The following is a 26,014-nucleotide window of genomic DNA, read 5'->3' as shown; positions in this document are numbered from 1 at the left end:
ATGAAGCCAAGACCACTGTTTCACGATTTCCACCCCTAGGGGCCCTTGGCCTTGTCCTGCTCCACAGCCACCCCTGTCTGCTCCCCTCCTGGGCCAGCCACCAGCCAGCCACCGCTCCAGGTCTCCAGCGGCCACGGGACATGGGACAGCCACTGCTGGTCACATGCCCTAAGTGCAAGGCCTCAGCCCCAGGCATCGGCTTCCAGCAGAAGGGCTGAGAAGTGTGGAGAGAAGGCAGAGCCCTGGGCACAGAGTCAGAAAACCTGGGTCTTATCCCCACACCTTGAGCAAGTCCTCTCCCACCCCTGGGCCTCGCTTCCTTCCCCACCATGGGGATCGGCTCACAGAACTCTTGTGAAATGGGACAGGAAGGACAAGGTTTGACCCCGAGCTGACCAGCTCCAAAGCCCATACTCTCCACGCTGCAAGAGAATTTTGAAAACCACAGAGCTCTGTAGAAATGGGAGGCTCTTCATCCCCCCGTCAGCTCCCATGAAAGCGCAGCCCAAGTATCTGGGCATGAGGTTGTCCAAGTCCCCAGGACATGGGTCATCCATCGTTGTGCTCCCCGTTAGCCAGAGGGCCGCACTGCTCAACGCAACCGCTGCTCTAGGGCTGGATGCCTTGGCTTTGGCCTTTCCCTTCCCTGCACTTCTCCCTGCTCTGTCCACCCTGAGACAAATATCATCCCTACCCCCTGCCGCCAGGGGACGCAGAAAATTCCCTGCTAAGCCCCAGTGGCTCAGAATCCCTGAAGCATCCAGGGCACATGAGCAGTTCCATTGTGCAGACGAGGGTCGGAGACAGTACGTGGCTCAGCTGAGGTCACACGGCTGCCAGGTGGGAAGACCTGAACCTGGGCTCTGACTCCCCGCCCGGAGAACTTGCCACTCTACAGAATAGAATTCTTGCTAGTTTCTCTCACCTCTGTTCTGGAACCTCTGGGCCCCTGACTGTGGCTTACCATGGCTGCCGGCCTTTCTCTGTGCTGGAAAAGCCGCTGATAGCACTTACGGGCTCCACAACCTTGGGCAGATTGCTTCATCCTCAAAGTGGTCAACACCCTCCCCACCAGGCTATTGCAGGGATTGAAGGTCGTGTAGATAAGACACCTGGCACAGTGATATATTGTGATTTATAATAAGTAACATATATTTGGTCTTCATCCCATTTCTGGCAGAGCTCCTAAAACCCTTGGAATTTCCTAAGCACTGAGAGCAATAAATGTGTCTTTTGTTATGTAAATTGGGTGACTCTTGGACCCCACCCGAGGATAGAGGCTGGTTGCCAGGAGAACCAACCACAAGGTGAGAGGGTTGTTATATTCAGTCCCACCACCCTGACTTCCAGGGACGGGAGAGGGGCTGGAGGTTGAATCAGGAGCCAATTAGCAGTGGTTTAATTAGTCGTGCCCATGTAATGAAGCCTCCATAAGGAACTGGGCCATGGAGCTTCCGGGGTGGCTGAGCACCGGGAGATTTGGGGAAAGCACCACTCCTGGAGAAGGCATGGAAGCTCTGTGCCCTCTCCTCATACTTTGCCGTAAGCATCTCTTCCATCTGGCTGTTCCTGAGCTACATCCTTTTATAATAAACCAGTTAAGTAAAATGTTTCTTGAGTTCTGTGAAGCACTCTAGCAAATTAATCAAACCCACAGAGAGGTTTGTGAGAACCTCTGATTTAGAGACCATGGGTCAGAAGCACAGGTAACAGGCTGGACTTAGGAATGGTGTCTGAAGTGGGGGGGCGGGGGGGGCATCAGTCTTGTAAGGACTGAATCCTCAAACTGGAATCTGATGCTGTCCCCGGGAAGATAGTGTCAGAACTGGGTTGAATTATAGGGCACCCAGCTGGTGTCTGGCGAATTGCTTGGTGGTATAGGGAAACACCCCCCCACACACATAGTGGAATCAGGTTCAGAATCTGTTCCACACCTACTCACTTCCAAGAGAATAAGTAGGACTCGTGTTCTTCTGTTCCCGATGGTACCCCTCTGGTCCACACACACTCACTCAGCATCCTTCCTGGTGTGGCTGAGATCCTGCAGTGCCCGCCAGCGATAGGGCTTTCCAAAGGTGGAGACGTGGAAATTCCTAAGAGCATTTAAGAAGATTGAGCTCGGAGTCCTCAGGGCAGAGGGCAGCCGGCCAGCTGCCTGGAGCCTCAGCACTGGGGTCAGGTGTGAGTTCAGTTCCTCTGCGCCTCACTGCTCAGCCTCTCGGGGGGCAAGTGACACTATCAGGTGCCTCAGATGAGAGCCCTTTGTTGTTGCTAAACCAGTGGCTTCTGGGCCAAGGCTTTGGGATCTGGGTTCTAGACATGCTTCCGCAGGGACTCTGATGTGGGTGGCCCCCATGCCCACTTCTGGGACCCACTGTCTGGCGCTGGATGCTGTCCTCTCCTCTCGCCCGTCCCTGCCAGGCCCCAGGTGCGGTTCTTCCCTTCCCCCCCCTCCCCTCCTGAGCAGGAGCCATAGCTGCCCTCAGAGGCCTCCCTGCCACATCCCAGCTAGTCCGGCTAACTCCTCCCCACATTCCAGTGGCTGCCTGGTATTCCGTTGCCTGGATAAGTCCTAATTTAACCACTTCTGTATTTGATGTTTAGAATATCTTCGTTTTTCCACTATTATAAACAATGCTGGAATAAATAGCCCTAAAGTTCAATCTTTACAACATCCTTGATTACTTATTTCCTTAGAATAGATTCCTAAGAGGGAAACTGAGGCACCAGAAGGTCACAGGTGCTTCTGAATTAGAAGAACGGTGTGAGGGGGTCAGAGCCTCCATTAGGGCCCTGAGGCCGGGGGGCCTCCTTACGGCTCCTTGGCCATCATGTCAGCAGCTTAACCGTTCACCTTCTCTGCTCATTCCCGTCTGTAAAATGGGAACGGTGGGAAGATCCAGAATGTCCGGACCTTCCCCTGGTTTTGCACACAGGGTGGCGTTGCTTTGCTGAGAAGCTCACAGCAGCCGAGCCGCGAGGCAAGGACTAGAACCCGGGGTGGGGCAGGGCTCCCAGTCCAGTGCTCCTCACACTCCCATCAGATGTGCTCCCACACACCCCACCTGTGGCGTCCTGGCCCCGCCGGTTGGTGACCGCCGCCCTGGCAGCTTCATCCCCTCGGCGGCCACCGGAAGCACAGCTGGAATCACTGAGCCCTCGTCACAGTCCTGACACTGTCCTGCGGGCTTTACAACGATGACCTAATTGTCATTCCTCCCGACAGCCTCTGAGGAAGGCCGCTGTGGCCTTGTTTTATGATTGAAGAGGGAAATTGAGGCTCAGAGGAGGTGGCTCAACTCAGGCCATGTTGCCAGAAATGCAGAGTCAGGTTCACATCCAGGCCCGTCTGACTCCAGAGCCGGACACAACGCCCCCTCCCACTCTGCGCCCGCAGCTCCTGGGTGCATCCGCCGCCGGCAGGAGCGGGGCTTGGGGCAGGGATGGCGCCCACCCAGCCCTATTCATGATGCCCTGTGCTTCTTCCTTTACAGGTGTTCCGAGTAAAGGCCATCAAGCTGGGAGAGAAGCTTCTGCCGGCCTTCAACACCCCCACCGGAATCCCAAAAGGTGTTGTGAACTTCAAAAGGTAGGACATCTTCTGGTTTCCCTTTTGTGGCTTTGGCTGCATCTGTGAAGAAATTGAAGCATGGAGAGGACAGGACCCGCCTTGGGAATCCCAGTGAGTCAGTGGCACAGTGGAGACTGGCCTTAGCCGAGGGCTCTCCAGGGCTGATCTTCCCTAGGTGGGGAGGGAGCAGCTGGTCTGTAATCGTTCCCTAATACTGCCTTGACTCACAGCCCTAGAGGTGTGCCCAGCTAGGGTCAGGCGCCAGGAGGCACATCACACCCTCCTGCCATGAGGTACCCCAAACTGCTAGGGGGTGTCAAGACCCCAAGCAGAGGGACCTCTGAGACAATGGGTCTCAGGAACCCATTGTCAGAACCCAGAGGGGCTTCTGGGGGCATCAAGCCCACGGAGGCTTGGACTCCAAGGAATAAGGGCCTAGTCAGGTCACATAAGCCAGTAGCTGACCATTCCCGGACACAAACCCAGGACTTCCAACTCCATTTTTAATAATACTTATGGGAATTTCCCCCTCTTTAAAAATAGTAAGTTCTCATTGCAGAAAATGTGGATTATACCAAAAGTGTTAGGTAAGACCAGAAAACTCCTATGTGGTTCCACTAATCAAAGAAACCACTGGTAATGCTTCTTTCTACTGGCTTGGTTTTAAAACATTGATTTTCATTGGCTGCTTCCATGATTTTCCTTCCTGATCTATTGCTTAATTCAGTGTGTGAACTAGAGACTTTCTGGGTAGTCACTAAGTCACAGAATGTCAACACGGAAGGGACCCTGGGCGGTGCCACGGGAGAAAGGTAGAGCCGGGGCTGCCGCTGGGTCCAGCTCCAGCGCCTGGTGGAGGGGTGTGCTTACCTGCCCCCCTCGCAGATGCCCTTCCCTCTCGTGGGGATAGGAGTGTGTTTATATCCACTCGTTTTCCAGATGTGGCGACTGAGACCCAGAGAGGGGAAGGGATGGGCTCAGAGTCAAGAGAACTAATGGCCAGCCAGCTGGATGATGGATGAATCTTCATGAGCACGAGTCTTGCTCCTGGGGACCCCCAGTGCCCCATTGTCTTGCCTTTCCTCACTCTGTTCTTGCACCGGTCGACTTACTCTCACAGCTTCCCTGGCCGGCAAAGGCCAGCTCGCCTGCCACCTGTGCCGTTAGGGCCAGAAGCGTTTTAACTTCTCCTGGCCTCCAGGCACTTTCTCTGCCTCCTTATGGCCCCGTCACATCCCTCTTCATGTTCGCCGCTGGCCTGGGAGCTTCTTGAGGGCAGGATCCGTGTCCGATTCTTTGCTCATTCCTTCCACAAGTATCCGTGCTCGGGACTGTGTGCAGGATGAGAGATGAACCATGACACTGTGCCGACCGTTTCTGAGCAATTCCCTGTGCCCAGCATTGTGCTAAGGCTTTCTGTACGTGGCCTCACCGAGTACTCCTCACAGCCACCCTTTATTCAAACAGAGTCTCAGAGAGGTGAAGTAACTTGCCCAAAGTCTTCCAGCTGCTAGGTAATTGGGGATACGATTTAAGCCCGTTTGGTTAGAGATGGAAAGCTCTGCTCTCGAGGCCGGCCTGGCCCTCCCTCAGACGGGAGCTCTGCTGTCCCTGTGCTGCAGGAGCAGCCCCCCGGGAGACGTTGTAGAAGGCACCCAGGGACTTCCTGGGGCCGTTCTTGAGGCTCTCCCACAACCCCGAGTCTGGGAGGAAGGCTGTAATATTTCCATCTCACCACACTTCCCCGTTCCATCTCCTGAGGTGATGTCTTACCTCAGGAGCTGCCTGGGAGGGGGGGCCGTGGGCTCTGGTGAGTGCCTCCGTACCTCGGCTTCCTCTCTGTCCTGGGGAGGTCCCACTCTTTGGGTCAGCCTGCCCGGGGCCTCGCAGAGGAGAGGGGACTCGCCTGCTCGGCCCCTTCGCTTACTGTCTCTGGTCCAAGAGCATTCCTGGGGTGTGACCTCACATAAACCTCACCAGAGGCCACAAAGGGGCCCCCAGGGCCAATCGAATCCCGTTCTCGGTGCCAGGGTTGACTTTTCAGAGCCAGACGTTTGGATCACTGCTCAGATTCCTTTCCCACAAACACTGATCCTGGAGAAACACAGCCCAGCTATCATGGAGCCGAGACACAAACATGGTATCTCTGTGGCTCTCTGTCCCAGGGCTAGTTCCTTGGGCCTCACTGCCTGGAGTCTGGGATAGGACCTTACCTCAGTCATCCTTCCCTCATCTGTGCATGGCACTGCCCTGGCTGTCTGCCTTACCCCTGTTCCTCAGAGCCCGGACCGGATGCGACACAGATCCTAACATTTCTGATTAAGAAAACGCATTTATTTTTAGGCTATTTGCATGCTGCCAGTGCTGTATACATATGTATGTATATGCATATTTCCTGGCAACACCTCCCTTTCATTTTCTGGGTAAGAGAGTCTGTTGCTAAAAAAACGCCTCCCTGTTCCAGCGGGGGGAATGTCAGGGATGTTTACGGCCCGTGGGGCGCTGAGTTTGCTCTTTGGAGAGGGCCTGCTGGTGGGAGCTGGGCCGCACACGGCCGCCCCCGCCCTGGGCAGGGCTTGCTCTGGGCAGCTCCAGGAGGAAGGGCCAGACCGGGTCCCAGCGGGAGGGGTAGATAACTAACCCTGCCCCAAAGTGAGCCTGACTGCTCTTCCTGTCTGGGAGGCAGAGGCGTGGACCCCTGTGACCTGTGACCTCCGAGGGACCGCTGAATCCGAGAGAGTGGCAGTGGCCAGTCCAAGGATTAAGCTCTCACACACGCAGACACACTTGGCTGCCACCCACCCACATCGTGCAGGCCGAGACACACAAGTTCACCTGGTCGCACGCTCTGCATCCACACACACACAAACATGCATTTACATAGACACGCTCCCCCCACACACAGAATCTGCATCTTAGTAATTGCTAATGTTTATCGAGCATTCACTGTGCGCCACACACGATGTGAACACGATTTGGATTCTCTCTCTTCAACCTCACAATGACCACGAGGACCCCATTTCACCAGTGAAGACACTGAGGCGGAGAGAGGTGAGGTAGCTTACCCAAGGTCACACAGCAGTAGAGTGAAGTTAGAATTAGCAACCAGGTCTGTCTGGCTCTAAAGTTCACAATTATACCGTACACACGAGTGCACACACAGACATACAGATACACTATGGGAGCTTCCGCCGTGCTGGGAGGGCCACTGTGGAGCGACCCCTTCTGCCCGGGCAGAGAACACAGGCTGCAGACTTAACAGACAGGGAGGGAGGCAGAGGGCAGAGCTTCATTAGCCCATTGCCTTGCAGGGCTGATGAAAAGCCCTCCTGGTCTCTGGATGCCGCCCAGAACAGGTGCATTTGGGGCACAGAATACCTAGTGTTTGGATTTGGATTCAGCTCTATCAGTTCTGTCCCTTGCTGTGTGACGTTGAAGGAGTGTCTCCCCCTCTTGGAGTCTGAGCAGCCTCACCTATGAAATAAGAATCGTGGTATCTACCTCTGAAGCTGGATGTGAAGATAAAATAAGACACTACAGCTGTCTGGCACCCCTCAGGAACTCAATAACTCAAATAATTTTAATAAACTATAAACACATGATTTATATGTGCATAATTACATAATGTGAAAAATGACAGTAATTACATGCCTAATTTATACCTCACAATAGCTCTAAGAGGTGTGGGTTTGGTCATTTAACAGATGAGGAAACTGAGGGCGGGAGAGATCAGCAGACCTGCCCGAAGTCGCCCAGCCGGGCGCTGCGGGAGCTGGCGCTTGAAGACAAACAGGAGAGGGAAGGCGCCTGCCCACTGCCCACCTCTGCCCAGCCGTGGTCTGCCTGTCTGCCTGGCTGGCTCCACTGCAGGGATCCCACTCCGGAGGGAGGGGAGAGGAAGGAGAGGCTCATGTGGGGGAAAATGAGAACAAAAGACAACTGGGTGACTGGTGGCTATTTTGACCTTGAATTTCTCTGTGAGGGCAGGAAGCATCCATTATTCAGGAAACCCTCTGTGGGTACCCACATCTCCCACTGAGATAGCTGGAGAGAGAAGTCTCACTTGGCCTGAGGGGAAGAGGGACAGAGGGGGGACACCTTCCCCTTCCCTCTGGGTGGATGTGGGGCCATCTGGGTGGGAGACCGTTAGGGGATGCACAGAGCCCAGGCTGAATCTGGCCTCTGCCACCTACCAGCTCTGACCTTCCAATAGCTTACTTTCCTCTCTGAGCCTCAGTTTCCTCTTCGTATATTGGGATGAATGATGTGTTACCTTGTAGGCTTTAAATGAAGTCAGGAAGCAAACAGCTTGACCCAGTGCCTGGTATCTGTAGTGGCTCAATACACAGAAGCTGTTTTATTTATTATCCACGAGCCAAGTCTCCCCTCTCTGTGCAGCCCATCCCTCTCTACCTGCCCCCAAGTCAGGGAAATACCCAAAGAGGTGGAGACAAGAAGAAGGGGCCCGTGGTTGTCTTTGTTTATTGAGGCCACCTGCTCCATCAGATCCTAAGACTTGAGTCCTCCACCTATTTCTGGAAATTGAGACTGATGAGTTTGATTTCAGAAACTATATTCAGGCCAGATAATGGAGTTTGGAGAGGAGAGGGGCAGCCTCAGGAGAGCCCCAGCCCACCCCAGGAAAAGGGGTGCCCCTCAGATGGCAAACTGTGACCTCCCAGACCCACCTTCTCCCACATCTGCCTCCCTATGTCCTGTCCTGGGGAGACAGACAGACAGAGGCCAGTTCCTAGAGAGGCAGAGCTATCCCAGCAAGGAAGTGGAGGGGCTTCCCAGAGGCCAGGGCAGAGCCAGCCCCCTCAGCCTACTCCTTGGAGCCCCTACAGATAGGGGCACTCACTCCACCCTGCTCCATCCCCACCCTGGCCCCCTGGTTGTCCTAAATGTCCCACAGGAAAGATCATCATGGTACATATGAGGAAACTGAGGCACGGGGAGAGGAGGCAGAAAGGACACCCCCATTCTGTGCTTTTCTTTTCCCTCTTCACCCCACAAAAGCCCTAGGAACAGAGACCAGGACCAATTACCCTCGCCCAGTTTGATGATGCAGGTGCATAAGGTGGGGATGGTTTGCCCAAGGCCTCTCAGCTAAGAAACTTGATGCTGGCCCCCTGGCTGTAGAGATTTAAGTGAAAACACCTGGAAAGGCAGCGTCCTTGCTTATTATATAATTTAAGGAGAGGCAGGCCACACAGTGGTTAGGACCAGCTCTGGTGTCAGGCCAGCCTTGAGTCCCAGCTGCTCCACGTGCTGTGTGATGGCGAGTGGGTGACGTCACCATCCCAGGCCTTGTTTTCCTCATCTGTGAGAGGGGCAAGTGGGAGGATTTCCTGAGACCCCACCTCTGCGCTCTTCCTCCTTGGAAGCACCCCGGACCTGGAAGCGGGACTGAGACAGCCTTCTCCAGCGAGGATCTGTCTGAGGTGTTCATGAGACACACGTGATTAACAGCTGAGGAGACCTTTACTCCGAGAGCCGCTGTTCGTTTCATTCCTAACCTCGGGCCTCCCAGGGAGCCTGCAGCTCCGGGCACGTGGTCGTACCAGAGTCACCTGCCCCTCAGGCGTGGGGTCCACAAAATTCCAGGAGGGGCCACTGTGTGTCCTTGGGCAGCACTGACAGTGTGAGAAGAGGGAAAGAGCCAGGTAGGGTCCCCGCTTTTCATCTGCCCCGTTCCGACCCCAGCCACAGCGGTGTGCCCCGCGCATACGGCGCCACAGACTGTGAGGCAGCCGGATTGCCTTCAGCCAGAGGACAGAAAGCGTTCTGCAGGGTCCTTGTGGTCCCTGACGGCATTGTCCATATCACCTGTAAATTTAGCGTAACTTGGGTGCCAGGTCTTGGCCACCAAGGCAGCTCTGCTACCGCCCTTGAGCCCACACATCTCCCAGGGGCTGCTTGACGATAGAAACAAAGAATAGTGCAGGTGACCTCTGTGTCCTCATCAGCAGTTGGGGCTATTACTGGTACTGACTCCCAGGGAGGAGCAACGGAGACCAGGTGGCCAGAGCACCCAGGACGGGACCTGGCACGAGTGGGTGCTCCCCCACTGCGCAATCTCCCCCCCCACACCGGTTACTCTCAGCAGGGGAGCCAGCCTCACCAGCAGCGGGGTGACAGGGGGTGCTTCCATCTCTTTACAGCGGCTCCAACAGGAGCTGGGGCTGGGCCATGGCTGGGAGCAGCAGCATCCTGGCTGAGTTTGGATCCCTGCACCTGGAGTTCTTACACCTCACCGAGCTCTCTGGCAACCAGGTCTTCGCAGAAAAGGCAAGTGTTCTCCCTGCTCCCCCCCACCCCCGAATGGTGTCTCCCTCTTCTCCACACTCAGCAGGTCCCCCATCAGTGGGGGTGGGGGGGTGCGGGGGACGTCCAGCCACCGCTAATACAGCTGCGGAAGCCCTGAGCGTGCCCGAAGCCAGATGGCAGGAAGGTGCGCGCAGTGGGTAATCAGGGTTCTGCTGGGGCAGGGAGGAGAGGAGGCTGCCGGCGAGGTTTTCACCGGGACAACCACGTGGTTGCTCGGCGGCAACCACGCATACGTGGAATCTGGAGAGAGCACAGGAACTGAAATCCAGGCACCCGCGGGCGTTGGCAGGAATTGGCCACCGGGTGCAAAAGTCCCCTTTCCAGAGCCAGTTAACTTTTTCATGTGAGATCTGCTGCCTTTTCCTTCCAGATGCCCGCCTAGCTCATGTTGTCAGCAGGCTGGCAAAGCGATTTCACTCTACGACGGCAGAGGCACACGTCTCTTCGTCCTCATTGTTACCGGGCTGGCTCAGGCCGCAAGGGGTGCTGAGAGCTAGCATCCAGGCTGTCGGCCAGCCTGACAGCTGCCTGCTCCTGCCCCTCTGTGGAGCCCTCCAGAAGAAGCAGTTCCTCCACGTTGACAGCCCTCAGCAGTTCCACCGTCTGGAAGTGCCTCCGCGCGGGTCTAACCCTAAACCCAAGGAAGGCAAGGGTACACACACCACCCTCAGAGGGCGCGCGGGCTCCATCAGCAATTGTCCCTTCCTGAGCCCTGCCTAGAGAGATGAAGTCCCGCCTCCAAGAATATCCCTTTGGAGGCGCCTCCACTCCCAAAACCTTCCCTTCTCTGAGGGTTAGACTCTTGGGGTGCCAAGGGAGCTGGGAGATCATAGATTCACACCTCCACCCAGCGGCTCCCAGTCGTATGTCCACCAACCAGCCTCAAAGCATCACCCGGCGTGCCTGTAGGAAACACATCTCTGGGTGTCACCCAGGCCCGGGAATCTGCATTTTTAATAAGCACCCAGGTGCTTTTTGATGCCGAATTTAAGAGCACTGCTTATTCAGTGTGGGAATCCCCCGAGCATTCTTGGGAAGCTCAAGGAGAGCTTTTCAGCCCCTTGATCACTTCCTCTGGGTTGGGGCTCACTACCCCCCTTAAACAGCCTGTCATGTCAGAACTGCCTTCAGAGCCTGTACTGGGAGGACTCTGCCACCGTGTGACACCCCACCTTGCAAGTTCATGAAAGAAATTCCATCCCACTTCCTGATGGGTCTTATTTACTGATCCATTTTCCTGCCTCCCAAACCCTCCTTCCCCCAGCCTCCCTGTTTCCTTTGCTCTTGAGTCAAACTCCTCTGGGAAGGTTGTGACTGACTCACACTGGAGCAGAACAGGGAGCTCACTCTAGTCCCTGGCTAATCTGGACAAACTAGCTACCACTGCCCTAGCACCTACTATTTGTTGGGTACCTTATAGTGTCCCTAACCACCCTTCCAAACCCTGAGGTGGGTCTTACTGTTATCCGCATTTTACAGAGGAGGAAACTGAGACTCAGAGGTTCAGTCTCTTGTCCTGGGTCATTCAGCTGGTAAGTGATAAAGCTAGAATTCAAGCCCAGGACTTTCTGACTCCGAAGCCCACATTCTTTCAAGACCAGATTAGTATAGCAGGCTTCAGGCTTTTCCTCTCGAGTCCATCTGCCTGTCTTTCTGTCTCCCTCTACATTTATATTCTCCGGCTATTTTCATCCCCCAATCATGCCTCCCACAGAGGCGATTATTGGCAGTCAACAAATTGGCCCAAATTCTAGAAGCATCCATACCCTCCAGGGGAGCTAATTTAGCCTGCTTCACTGCTCACTACCAGGACAGTCGAGAATAACTCAGATACAAGCACATTCCTGTCCCCTATAATGGACTCCGTTAACATAAATGGATATGAAATCTCATGTGGTAAAGCAAAGTGCCGTCCCCTAGAAAGAAAGGTCTGACAGCTAAAAGGCTCCTCTCCCTGCTCCTTGCCTTGTAGATAAATCTACAAGCATGATATAATACCGTCCCCAAGGGCCTTGCTGTTCTAGTGGATTCTGTGCTGGAAGCATTTCATGTACTGCCAGAGAGCAGACCCCAAGGGATAAAGCCTTCCTGCTTCTCACCCTCTGTTGCCCCAAAGGTTGCAAATCTAGCCTCTTCTTGCTCCAGCCAGGCAGCCTCTGCGACATGTGACTGCACGGCCTGCCCTGACCCATGTTGGACACAAGGGCTACTCTGTGTGGCCAGCCGAGCCCTGCCTTGTGTCCTGGCTCTGCCACTTATGAACTGAGTGACCACGGGCATGCCACTGAAACTCTGGGATTCGGGTTTGTCACCTGTTACACAGAGATAATACCAGATGGGTTGTTCTAAGGGTCCGAGGTGATGTATGTAATGGGTCTGGCTCAGAAGGACTGAGAAATGTTAACAGCTGTTGTTGTTGGGGCAGGGGTGTTGAGGAGCCCAGGCCTTTCCTCTGGAATGGTTCCTATGGTGTCCGATACAATAACATGTTTCTAGGCTGAATGTTATGGAATTGCCAGGATTGACAATTTCTGACCTATCAAAGAGGCAGTGTTACCTAGCACTTAAAAATGAGCGACTATCGCTTATAGGAACCACCCCCTCTCCTGAAAATGCCCATGCCCCAAAGCAAGGCATCGTGAGGAAGGGGTGAAGTGAGGGGAGCATGGGGACCTCGCAGGGCCCCAAGGCGGTGGCCAGGCTCCCCTGTGGCCGTGTCCTGCAGTGCCCCACCCGTGGGCCCAGGGCATGGCTGTCTCGCCACCTCCGGGCTGGGGCCTGCTGTTGTCAGCTCTCCCTCCTGCCTCGTCTGAGTGGTGTCCTCTTCGGATCCGAACAAGCTGCCTCCTTCTGCGGCGGTGGCTAAGAGCCAGTGGCTCCTTCCAGAAAGTGAAGGTGCGTCTGGTGTCCGTTTCTTGGCAGGTCAGGAACATCCGAAAAGTCCTCAGGAAGATCAACAAGCCCTTCGGCCTCTACCCCAACTTCCTCAGCCCAGTGAGCGGGAACTGGATGCAACGTGAGTATGGAGATGCCGCCGCCCCGCCTTCCACTGATTGCGGTCAGCATCCCGTGCGAGGCGTGCGGGCCAAGTGAGCAGGGTCACGTTTCTCAGAGCCGCAGGCCAGTGAGGCCTTTGCTCTGTGCTCCCGGACCCCACCCGCCCTGCCAAGCGTCCTGGGGTCTTCACTGTCCTCGTGTTTGGTGGGCTGTTGTGACAGGTGTGGTGGCTGCCCCCTTGCGAGGCCTGCCCTCTGCATCCCCTGCACACTGCCTGTCTCCAGGCTTCCATCTCTTAAGGCACCACTGAAGCGTCTCTGGCCGTCCCCCAGACTTGTGGGGGTGTTCCACATAGAACCGTCTGTCCACTCCAGAAATGGCCCCGGGAAAGACCACGCATCCTCTCCCAGGATCGGGTGCCCCACCTCCAGCTTTAATCCTTTTTTTTTTTTTTAATTTTTAAGCAGAGCCTAACTATATAGCAATACAAAAATCGTGAATTTACTGCTGTATCTTGCACCTGACAGAATGGGTCCTGGGAGTTCTGTTCTCTGTTCAGAGGCTTGTGCCTCAACAAGACGGGTGTGGGTCACTGGGGAGCCTCAGTTACAGCCCCCAGCTCCACCCACCGAAACAGAATGGGGTCTGGGGGACTTGCAGGCTGGAGGGTGTGGAAAAGTCTCCCAGGACCCTGGGATTGCACCCCTGTCAAGAGGCCCTGATCATGAGGTCACAGCAGGAATTGGTGACCACAGGTTCCTTGGGCCCTGCCTCTAGGGGCTCCCTCCCCCACCTCCACCACTTCTGCTGAAACAAGGAGTCCTCTCCCTTTCCCTTGCCTCCAGCCCTATTTGTTATGACATCAGCAAGGGACTCAAAAGCAAAGTACTTGAGACTAATTACTGCCTGACTGTGGGAAATGCACTTTATCTCCTCAAGCCTTGGTTTCGTCTCCTGCAAATGGGAGAAGACCCCGAGATAGCTTTTTTGTGCACCACGGAGGGATGTGGGAGTAATGGTCAGAAGCTGCAGGAAACAGATTTCAGTTCATCTTCCAAAGATGACATGTGTTGTGCCAAAAGGTAACGAGTGCCCATCAGTAAAGGTATGCAAGCAGGGCCTGGAGGCCGGGCCAGCCTGCAGGGACACGGGGGAGAAACTGCAGAGGCCTATTCTTGCAACCCTGGGCCTCTGTGACTGCAGATCCAGGAGGCCCAGAAAATGTGACCCAGGAATTTTCCCCAGTGATGACCTCACCCCCAAGTGGCCTCCTGCAAGAACCACTTACAGAAATACAAAGTATTTTTAACGAAAGCACACTGCCAAATCCAAAAGTGCAGGGAGAAAATGAAGGTTTGAATTACAGATTATGGCCACGGGAAGACAGTTCAATAACCGTTACTGCTTTTAATTGCAAGGCTTGACTGGGTAAAGAGATAAACTACCCGGCTGCTGGCTTTAGCTGCTCCACAGCAGAAGCCTTCGAGAGGCAGAGGGGGATGTGACTTCCCTGTCTGAGCAGCTACCTTGGCAAATTCCAGGGAGCCGCCCCACCCCCACCCCCCTGAGAAGCAGAACTTTCTTTTCAGGTTGCGGGCCTGGGTAAGGTCAGTCACATATGGAAAATTGTTTCATATTAATAAAATATGAATCTGAGGCCTGCTAAAGAACAGAGGGAAAGCTAGAAAGTCCTGCTCATCTGGGCACCTGCCTGCCTCCCCTCCCCAACCCTCCGGATCTGGCACCCCAGCCCATCTCAGGTTCTCTGTGGTTTCACTGGGATTTTTTGGTAATTGTGTGTTTTTCCAACAGACGATAACATTCCCAACTTACATACGCTAAGTATGTTCACCTTCTTTCCTCTTTTTGAATCCTTGGTTAGCCCATTTGCAACCACAGAAACTGCAGCTTGGGGAGGGAGAGTTGGGGCTGTGTCCTGGTGTCAGGCCTATGTTCTTGCTGCTCCCCCCTCCTGCTGGAAGCTGAGCTGCAGGATAACAGAGGAGGCCAAGACCCTCCTGCCACTAGGACTCACAGCCAGGACAAGTCCACCAGGTTTCTGCCGGTACCTAGCACAGACGAGACCCATCCTCACAGAGCCACTTAGAGCTCAGAGGGCGGCACGCTCCTCTTTTGCATTTTATTGACCAAAAGCTGGAGGCCCAGAGAGGAGAATGGCTTGCCCTGAGCTAATGGCAGATCTGTGTCTTCCAGTTCCCGCTCTGGGCTCTCGGTGTACCACACGCTTCGGGGGGTAGACACCGCAGACGCACACTAGCCAGGAAGCAGTGGGACCTCCAAAGGAGAATCGTTCACACAGCCCCAAGAGGGTGTCCTGTCGCAAACACCCATGGAGCTCCCGGGGGCCTGGCTCCCCTCTCCTGCACACCTGCCAGGCTGCGCCCTCAACCACGTCATGCACACGCTGCGGTCACATGATGAAGTCCCAACTCTTTGGCTTGGCATTCAAGGCCCTTCCCAGCACAGCTCAAACCTCTCTTTCTTCCATTCGGGACTTATTGGGTGCCCGCAGTGGGCATAAAATGTGAATCCTACACGGCCCCTCCCCATAGAGAGCCCACAGCCTGGTGGGGGACGCGGACCCATAAGCAGATACGGACACCACCGCTTTGGGAGCCGCCAAGGGCAAGGCACACGCCCGGCACCGGAAGGATCGGCTGCCACGGAGCGCTTCCCACGTGAGGCGCCCTGGGGCCAGATTTGCGTGCACCCTGTCTCACTCGTTCCTCATGTAGGGAAGGACGGCGGGCAGGCTTAGGAGAACACTGAGAAAGGCCTTTCTGCCGAGAGGATGACCGAGCTGGGGTGTAGCAGTGAGGAAGTGCTAGCCATGCAAGGGGGGGAAGGGGTCACCACAGGTGAGAGACAAGTGGGAAGGCAGGGGGCTAGGAGTGTCTGGAGTGGCAGAGAAAACGGTGACAGGCGGCAGGGCCGGAAGAGTGTGGAGATGGCAGGGCCCCTGGCTGCGTGCCTGTGTGCCTCTTCTGTGGGCTGTGAGCTGTGGGAGGTCCCCTCAGCGGAGGCTGGCCCGGTTTGACTTGCAGCCTTCCCCAGCCCCTGCTCGGCACAGACCTCCTGCTCCAGCTTCGGACACGCCACCAGCATGCTGGGCTTGGCATGCCCCTGCGCCTCCCTTTGTGCCGTGTCCTCCATGTAGCAAGGGGGGGCCGGGGGTATGCTGTGCTGGTGAGCGTCTCTTCACACAGCAGGGTCCAGACTGCACGGACCCCCTCCCGTGCCTCCCCAAGGCTCAGGATTTCTCTGGTCTGTTCCAATTTTTGCAAGTCCTGAGCCCTTGCTGGGCCATGATTTATTTATGGGGCTGGAGGGAGCTGAAAGGGCTGGTTTACTCTGGGTATTCCTCTCAGCCCACTTTCCTGGTTCTCACCTGTCTTTACCCTCTGACTTTTGGTCCCGCTGTCTTCACACTTGTCCTTTCTATCTCTAGGCATAGAAGAAGCATGTTTTCACGCTCTGGTTGGCTGTAAAGCAGCAGAAAGCGAGGGCTCTGCCACCTTGGTGGCCTTGGAGGAGCTATGTAGGCCCACCCAGCTTTCCCATCTGGGAAAGGGATTGGCAATGCCTACCTTGCAGGATTCTTGGGAGGTTGTTCTAGATAGTACAGTAAAGCTCCTGGCCCACAGTGGACCCTGGAGAAATGGTAGCTTTTGATGGATTCTCTGTTTCTTTCTCTCATCCCCCCACCTACCTTCCCTCCCTTCTCTTCCTATCCCCACTTCCTCCAGAGGAGCTGGAAATACCCTCCGCACCAACCCTACCCCACCTTAATCTGCCCCTATTTTCCTTCCTCTCTCTGTCTCTCTGCTTAAGTGCATCTTAACAGGGAACTGAAGTTGCTCTTTGTTATATCTATTAAATGCCTTTGTGTTTCCCTGTTGTTAATTTTTAAAGCATGTGAGTGAAGTGTTTTCCATGTCTTTCTTCTCTGGTTAAGTGATCCTGGTTGACCCGTCTTTCTCCAGGGATAGCACTGGGTGGAGTCACTCAGTCCTGTCCATGGGCAACTCCAGGCAGATGCCACCAGGGCAAAGACGGGCTCCTCAGACCCAATTCTTCCCAACCCCTTCTCCTTGGAAACTCCATTTATCCTAGTCTGCTCAACGGAAGCTCGGTTTTTCCAAGTGGTTCTGTATTCTGACTAAATTAAGCCTCCTGTTCCTCCTTTCCGTGGCCTTTTATGAATCTGCCCAGCATTAATTACCATGTTTGTCACTGGGTAATAAAAATCTCTGAACTCCCTGCCACCAGATTATCTTTTTAAAGAAATGCAACTCATTTACAGTTAATAACCAGAGGCCCTGCCATCCCTGACCTGCTAAAGCGACATGATTTATACACCCGGGTGAGCCGTGCACTCGTGTGCCAGGTGATAGTGCTCAGGATGGCCCTGGGTTCCCCGAGTCTCAGCCTGGGGCTTCCTTTCTGCCCCTGTTCCTGCAGGGCTCAGAGGCTGCTCATTAAAGGCTTGCTCCCCCCCCCACCCCGCACATGGCCCTGGGGGGGCCACTGAGGCCGGCGGACGAGACTCGCTGCCCGGGTGCATTCCCTTGGGGAGGCCTGCCCGACAGCCTCAGCAGTTGGAGATAATGCTTCTGTCCTCTCTCTCCTCACAGACCACGTCTCGGTTGGAGGCCTCGGGGACAGTTTTTATGAATATTTGATCAAATCCTGGTTGATGTCGGCCAAGACAGATGTGGAGGCTAAAGATATGTACTACGAAGCCTTGGAGGTAAGACTTTAGTTGGTCATTCACCACCAGCTCTGGCACTGAGCCCTGAGTACCAGGGCCTTCCTTGCCCAGCCCTCCTCCACGGCGAGCTGGCTGGAAGAACAAGAGAGTCTCCCTCCCAGTGCTTTGCACACGCAGCTTGTGACTGTCCTCAAATGCCTTGAAATTAGGGCCATGTTAGCATCCTCGTTTTACAGATGCAAAACCCGTGCTCGTGGAGGTAAAGCCATTTGTCCGAGGTCTCACGGGAAGCGGCAGCCAGTCAGATTCGGAAATCATGGTGTCTGGGCTTCCGTGAATGTGTCAGAGCCCAGAACACAGCCAGACACTGGCCTGGGAGCCCCGAGATGAGGCTGCCAAAGCAAGATCCTCAGCCATCTCCCTGCAGAACCAAGGGTGATGTAATTAGCATGTGCAAGCAGGGAGGGGCCTCCCTCAGTGGAGCATCCAGTTCTGCTCCTTCTCTTTATGTGGATGGAAACCAAGGCCCAGAGAGGGGAAGGCACTTGCTCAAAGCCACACAGTATAGAGCTGGTGGAGCTGGAGCTAGAGCCAGATCTAAGCCCGTCCCAGTGTTCCCCCCACTGTCCCTCACCACTGCTGGTTGGTCTACAGGGTGTGAATTCTCAACAAGGGATAATAGGCTGAGATGAGTCTCTCCAAAGAGAGGGAGACTTTAGGATGGAAGAGGAAGGTGGTTAGCTTGAGCTATTTGCAAGGGGGTTATGGAATCCCATCAGCCCATCACTAGATACTTCTGAGCCCAGCTAAGGAAAAGGCACTGGGTAGGCTCCAGGCCTTAGTTTCCCTATAAAGTAAGTTGAGCAGCTTGGATCTACTCTGCCACCACCTTGGTCTGAGGTCTTGTGTCCCCTAAAGTAGAATTCTTGCTCCTGTCCCCTTCGGAGTCGGTTCTCCCTCCACACAGCAGCCAGAAGCACTGGAAATTCATGTCCCTACTTCATTGGCTCCTCATTTGCACTTGGAAGAAGCTAGACTCCTCCCCTTTGCCCACCTGATCTAGACCTACCAATCACCTTGAACTCTTTCCCCTTTACTCCCAGCTCTGGTCCCCAGCCTTCCTCAGGCACACCAGACTCATTCCCACCTTGGGGCTTTTGTACGTAGAAAGGCTGTCCTTTCTACGTGGAATAGCATTCAAATGGCTGGGCCCCATTTATTGGTCAAGTCAAATGCCACTGGAAACTGGCCTTTCACAGCCTCTCTCTGTCATATACACCAGACTTACTCTCTTCTTTGCCTTCATCAGCATCGAAAATTACCCCATGCATATGTTTGTTTACTTGTTCATTGTCTGTCTTCCCTAAGTAGAATGTGAGCTATCTGGGAGCAAGGATCTTGTCTAGTCATTCACCTTGTCTGCCTCACTCCTAAAACAGTGCCCAATACATAGGAGGTGTACAATAGCTATTTTGTGAACAGATGAACACACAATTGCTGAAGGGATAGGTGGGTGGATGGATGGATGGATGGATGCATAGATGGATGGATGAGTGGATGGTAGATCAGTGGGTGGAAGGATTGATGGGTGCATGGATGGGTTGGTGGAAGAATGGATGGATGGATGGATAGATAGATGGATGGATGGGCAGATGGACGGATGGGTGGGTGGGTGGATGTGTGGGTGGAAGGATGGATTGGTAGGTAGGTAGAGGATAGATGGGTGGATAGGTGGATAGGCAGGTGGAAAGATGGATCGGTGGGTAGATATGGTGGATGGATGAGTATGAACAGTTGGATAGATGGATGAATGAGCTCTAATTGGATGACAGTTGGATAGATGGATGAATAAGCCCCTGATTGCATGAATCTGGCCGGGAATGGTAGTGCTTAAAGGAAGCCTATTGAAACAGGCCTCCACAGTCATGGACCTTTTAACCTGTGGGCTTGGTGATGAGTTTTCCCTGCCCAGGTCCCCAGCACCAAGACTTTGGTCATGAAGCCATTACTGGGACTCCAGTCCCATCTCCGTCTGCATCTCGGCCCCAGCTGCAGCTTCGGCTGAGCTCAGACCACAGCCTATGTCTGCTGTCAGGGGATCAGTGTTCAGCCTACACGGAGTGTGCTGCCTGCAAAGGCCTTTCTGCCCTTTCCTCCATTCCTTGCGGGGTAAACATGAAGTTAGCAAGCAGCCTGGTTCCCTGCCCTCAGGGCACACTGTGGTTGAGGCTTCAAGGGAAGAAATGGCCATGAATTATTTAAGCAAACTGGGAGCTTTATGGAAAGCACTTGATTGAACAGGAGAGAACTTGGCTTTGCTCCCCTCATTTGATATCCCCAGTGAATAGCCTGGAGTATCTCTGACCCTGGGTAAAGACTGGCCTCTGGCAATTTTGGGGCTTTGAAGAATATTCTGGTAATTCTCAACCTTGTCCACACATTAAAAATCACTGGGGGAGCTGTAAAATCCCATTGCTCAGGCTGCACCCTGACAAGGCTACATCAGAACCTCTGGACCAGGGCCCAGGAAACAGTCTGGAAAGCTGCCCTGGCGGGGGGGGGGGTGAGACCACTGTCCAGCTGGGGTGAGTGGGGATAATTTAGACAGGCCCACGGGGCACACCCCTGAAGGTCACAGGGGGAGGGGCAAAAAGAAGAACGGGGAGAGCATGTGTCACAGTGGCATCTTCCAGGCAGGTGCCCTGACTGCCTTGTCTTATTTAGCCCCATCTTACAGATGAGAAACTGAGGTCACACGGCAGCCAGTGTCAAAGTCAGGGTGCAAACACAGATCCGACTGATTCCAGATCCAGTGCTCCTGCCAACCACAAAGGAGCCTGGCTTGCCCAAAATCCCTCTGGGGAGTGGGGCAGGTGGGGTCCCCTCCAAGAGGCAAAGGAAGCCAGAGTCTTTGAATAACCTCATGGCCATCCTAGGAATTATTCCCATGTTACAGATGAGGAGAGGGAGTCTTCAGAAAAGGGAAATAATTTGCCCAGAATCGCCCAAGGCTCACATTGCAGAGCTGGGATTCAAGCCCGGGTCTCTGTATTCCCCCTCAGCTCTGCTCCTCTCCTGGATGATTTAAGCCTAACTGGTCAGTTCCCAGCCTGTGCTGTCTTGTGCTTTGCTTAGAGTTTTAGAAAGCCTTGTTTTTAATCTTCGCACCTATCTGCTTGGCTCAGCTGTGTCCTCACAGAGAGACTGGTCTGTCATTTCCTCTTTACCACGATTACTTAGCTTGGGGTTAGCCCCAAATGGAAATAACCCATGGGAGCCAGTCTTCTGGGCTATCATACGAGGCTTCATGGGATCTCCCCAGGATGTCTGTGTTCTACCCCAAGTGTCCACAACGGGTGACTAAACCAGATTTCTGCACCCTGGACTAGCCTACCACCCCTCCTCCCCACCTGCGTGGACCCGGCTCTGCCCAGGAGCGGGGGCCCACGCAGAGCAGACCCAGCCCAGGAGTGGGCGGCTCCCCAGGCCCCTCAGTGCTCCGCCCCCCATGGCACGAGTGCTCTGGCACGTCACATCATCAGAGCCTCCCCACCTGCTACTCAGTGAGGGTCCTGCAGCCAGCCCACCAGCCGGGACCTTGCAGGAGGGGGAAGAGGAACAAAGAGATCCAAGAGCGAATGTTGTTTGAGCACCTTCTGTATGCCTGCCCTGGCTGGAGAGTGGGGGTGGTGCTTCTGCTATCAGGCGGCACTCAGAGTCCTGGGAGAGAGACAGGGTTGCCACAGAACACACAGAGAAGGATGCACAAGGTGGGGACAGCACCCTGTAGAAAGGCAACGGGAGGCGAGTACCCGGGCAGCAGTGGCCTGGAAGGGGGCACACGGTAGAGCACGCGCAAAGGCAAGCTGGGGCGGCACAGTCGAGGCGGAGCGTGCGTGTTTCTTTCCAAAATGCTGATCACAGATCATAATTCCCGCGTGTGTTTGATTTTGTTGGAAATCTCTATTAACAGGTGAGCTCCCCGAGGCAGGGTCCAGGCTGTGTGTCTTCAGGGGCTTCAACCCCTGCCCCGAGCCCCCGCTCATGGAAAACTCGAATACTCGATGGGAGGAGAGGGGTGTGACTGGAAAGAGGCTGGGGCCGGGGACAGACTGGAGCGGAACTGTGGTAGCCAACGTGCACTGAGGATGCTGCGCCAGCAAGTATGCTGAGCTGTGCACACACAGCCCGTTGATCCTCACAACCCTGTGAGGTGGTTCATGCTCGTACCCCCATTTCATGCATTTACTTGGCAGTCAAGGCACAGAGAGCCCATAGAACCCGCCCAATGTCACACAGCTTGGAACTGACAGAGGTGGGATTTGAACCCGAGGAATCTGCTCCTGGGAGCCATGTCTCTGGCATCACGTTAAACTGGTCTGTTATTTACAGAGAGCGGAGGTCCAGGACCAGCCCTGGAGAATAGATTGGAGGGACAAGAATGCAGGAAGAGGTCTGGCCAGGGCCCCAGAGGCCCGGCCCTGGACCAGGAGCCACAAGCACTGCCATCACCTCTGTCTCCAGGGCCCCTGGGGACTAACGGCAGGGAGGGGGGGCACCGTGGCCTGACACCTGTCCCCCAACTTCCTTGGAGTCTTTACCGGCAGTATCATCTCCCATGGAAGCTGGGGACGGGGGGCTCTCAAAGCCCCTTGCTACCAGAAGGAGCCGCCGTCAGGTAGTAGAAGATGCCCAGTTTGGGCATGGGGGGTCCCTGTCAAAATCCCAGCGTGGCTGGGTGACCTGGGATGAGCCACTCAACCCTTTTGTCTGTAGAGGGCATGTGCCTGGCTTGTCATGGGCATTAAATAAGAAGGTGTATGATAAGGGCTTGTAGAGAGCAGCTCTTAACTTTCTGTGGGTCCCTTTTGAGGACCAGATAAAATATATGGACCCTCTTCCATGGAAATGCACATACAGGAGAGTGTCACATACAATTTGAGTGGCCTCTGGACCCCCTGGAGCCCATCCACAGGCCAGCTGGGCTCCAGGTTAAGATTCCCTAACAGAGGACATTGTGGAGGATGGATAAGATTTTATAAAGATTTTTTTAAAATCTTTATACATAAAAGACATAAAAGCTTAAATAAGAGGGGTGCCTGGCTGGCTTAGTTGGGAGAGAATGTATCTCTCATTGATCTCAGGGTTGTGAGTTTGAGCCTCACATTGGGTGCAGAAATTACTTACAAATAAAATATATTTTTAAAAAGTCTAAATAAGAGACTCACTCCAGGGAGCTGCCTTGTGTCCAAGCCCCCAGCAGGCACCAGGCTTCAGTCAGGTGAGTGGCAGAACCTCCTACCGGCCCCATCAGGGACCACCACCAGCCGCCAGCGGAGGCCAAGGACCTCCTTTGCCTGGGATGGAGGGCTCAGCAGAGCTGTGTTCGCTGCTGTCTGCAAAATGTTCATTTTTCCATCCTCTCCCCCTCCCTTCTCTGTCCCCCTCCTACGCCCCTCCCCCCTGCCCAACTCCCACCTTGCTCCCAGGCAATAGAGACCTACTTGCTGAATGTCTCTCCTGGGGGGCTGACCTACATTGCCGAGTGGCGAGGGGGGATTCTGGACCACAAGATGGGGCACCTGGCCTGTTTCTCTGGGGGCATGATCGCCCTCGGCGCTGAGGATGCCAAGGAAGAAAAGAGGGCCCACTACCGAGAGCTCGCAGCCCAGATCACCAAGACGTGCCACGAATCATACGCCCGCTCAGGTAACCCTGCAAGGGGAAGGGGCAGCAGGAGAGACTGAGGCTAGACACCAGGAAGGACTAGAAAAACCAGCAGAGCAGCAGTGAGGGAAGGGAACACACGGTCTTAGGGCAGTCTTGCCTTGGAAGTTACGTAGATTTTGTATGAGGGATGTGCCGTCTACGCACTGAGACTGTACCCTTAGTTAAGACTGTACCCTTAGTTAAAAGGAAAATAGGGGTGATGTATCAAGCACCTGTGCTAAGTGTTCAACACTTGACCTTGTATCATTGCTGAACCTCACAACACAGATAAACTGAGGCCCAGAGAGGACTTGGCCAAGGTCCCATGTGAGGGGCACAGAGCAGAGGGTCCTCCAGGCTTCTTGAGCCTAGCAGATCCCTTCTCCCTGAGCCCTTACCCCTGAGTGCACCTCTGCCTTTCCTCCCCAGCACCCCTCCATTTATGGGGTCTTACCACCTCTGGCACCACCCCGTTTACCACCCTCTTTGAACCAAGACCACCAGAAAGCTCGAGAGCTTCTTGACCATCCCCACCTAACACTCGTTGCAGAATTATCAAATGCTAGAGTCAGGAGTCACATTAGAGAACATGAGCCTTGTCTTACACGTGGGGAAACTAAGTCAGCCCAGAGCGGGGAAGTGACTTCACCAAAGTCACACTGCGCGTGAGTAGCTAAGCCAGGGCTAGAACCCAGGTCTTCTGATACCCAGCTCCTTCTTGTGTGCTGCCTCTCTAAACAGTGCCCCTCAGAAAGAGCCCTCCCCCCAGGGCCCTGAGAGGTGCCCACTGCTCTGAGTGTAATCCCAGTCTTGGAGGAAAGGACCTAAGATTTGCCATAAACCTGGCTCAAGTGCCAGTCTGCCACTCGCCAGTGGGATGGCCTCTGTTTCCTCATCGGTTCAATGGGAACAATAACACGGGTCTCCCGGGATGAGATAGAGGGTCCCATAGAAAGCACATTGCCGGCCGTCCTCAGCCCCAGCACAGAAGGCATGTGTTAGCTTGAAAGGTGTCTGTGACCCCTCCAGCCGAGTCCAGGTCTCCCAGAGCTGTTTTCATGAAGCCAGCAATTCACAAGGGGTCCTTACAACGGGTCTGCGATTCCCCTCAAAGAGCCAGAGCCATAAACAGATAGGAAATCCCAGGAATAATAAAAAGCTCATTATTTGTCTGGGACAATCAACCCAGACCATAAAAGACATCCACTTAATAGAGCATGTGGTTCCAGCCAGCCCGCCTGTCCACGGACAGCCATGGCGGCCGCTCGTGCCCCCACCCCATCAGCAGCTTGGGCAAAACGGCTGTTTGCTAGCAGCCAGGAGTGCAAGCATCTGAGAACTCGAGGGGGCCAGGGTCTGGCTAATGGCACCCAGCACAGCCCTTCTGTGAAGCCCTCCATGGAAGAGTAGAATGTCCTGCAAAGCTCCAGTCGTCTCTTGAGGAAAAACAACCCAGGGCCTCTCAGGGTCCTGACCTGATGGGAAGAAGGAAGGCACACTTAGGGCCAGAGCCCGGCACTTGACTGACTCAGACAGGGTGTGCAGGCGCCAAAGGGTGGAGGAGCTGACCCCTCTGGCCTAAACTCAGGGCCTAGAGTCTCGGACCCAGGAGGGAAAGAGAGAGAGCACAGTCCAGGGAAAGGGCATCAGACAGATCCAGGGTCACATCCCAGCTCAGTCACAGCTTGCTGTGTTACCTTGGACAAATTACTTAGCCTCTCTGATCCTCAGCTTCCATATGCCTGAGAGAGGGACACTAACATCTACCTTAGCAAAAAAACAGGAAACAAAAACAAACAACATTTGTTAAGGATCGAAATAAATGTATCTAAAGCACCCAGCACAGCCCTTGAAATCAGAAGTAGTGGCTGTAGCAGTGGTTATAATTATGGTTCTCCAGCAAATAGGAATGGCACCAAATTGTCCAAAAACAAACAAACCAAACTGACAAAAACAAAACTCGGGGAGCCTGGATGGCTCAGTCGGTTAAGTGTCTGCCTTTGGCTCAGGTCAGGATCGAGCCCCACGTCGTCCAGCGGGGAGCCTGCTTCTCCCTCTGCCCGTTCTCTCTTTCTCTATCTCTCTCTTCCTCCTCCCCTCTCTCTCACACGTACTCTCTCTCAAATAAATAAATAATAACCTTTAAAGAAAAAAACAAAAAACAAAAAAAAACCCTCAGACCTCATCAGGCCCTCTTTATCTAGCTGCCTCTGCCTGAGTATGTGCCTTCTGGGCAGCTTTCCCCCCATCTCCACCTCAGCAGCGTCCCAGCCTGTCAGCTCTGGAAGGCTGGTTCTGGGAGGTGCGAAAAGCAGTTCCCTAAGAAAGGGGTCCATGGAGAAGCATCACCGCATATCAGCATGTTAAAGGATCTGATAAGTCTCGCAGACAGGAGGCAATTTCATTTTATTTGACCCACTCTTCCCCAAATGTCTTTTAAACCTGAAATTCTTTCTTGGCTGGTTAACATCTTGCAGAGTTTATGTCTCAAAACACAGTTGGGGAACATCGCCCACACCTTTTTCTCCCCAGATTGCTGGATAGTTCATCTGGACTCTGAGATTCTAAAACTGCAAAACGCTCGAGGCCTCAAGGGTCTTGCTTTGGCCTGCCTAGGCCAAGAGGGAAGCCGGGCATTTGCCAGCCTCGGCGGCACAGGCAGGGCCCAGCCTGTG

The 26,014-nt window shown here is 54.4% G+C and overlaps 1 protein-coding gene across 2 annotated transcripts in view; it reads left to right on the top strand.

Annotated features, from left to right (window-relative positions):
• Positions 1-26,014, top strand: part of MAN1C1 (mannosidase alpha class 1C member 1) — a 136,953-nt gene that overhangs the window by 107,549 nt on the left and 3,390 nt on the right. For both annotated transcript variants that reach the window (XM_032390955.1, XM_032390965.1), the window contains exons 5-9: positions 3,495-3,589; positions 9,736-9,862; positions 12,824-12,917; positions 17,554-17,669; positions 23,120-23,339. In XM_032390955.1, coding sequence (XP_032246846.1) covers positions 3,495-3,589; positions 9,736-9,862; positions 12,824-12,917; positions 17,554-17,669; positions 23,120-23,339 — 652 coding nt within the window. The remainder of the gene's footprint in view (positions 1-3,494; positions 3,590-9,735; positions 9,863-12,823; positions 12,918-17,553; positions 17,670-23,119; positions 23,340-26,014) is intronic.

Source organism: Phoca vitulina, unplaced genomic scaffold (assembly GCF_004348235.1).
Source record: "Phoca vitulina isolate PV1807 unplaced genomic scaffold, GSC_HSeal_1.0 scaffold2, whole genome shotgun sequence".
Lineage (NCBI taxonomy): Eukaryota > Metazoa > Chordata > Mammalia > Carnivora > Phocidae > Phoca > Phoca vitulina.
Note: the sequence above shows the minus strand (reverse complement) of the source record. Positions and strands in the feature narration are given on the sequence as shown.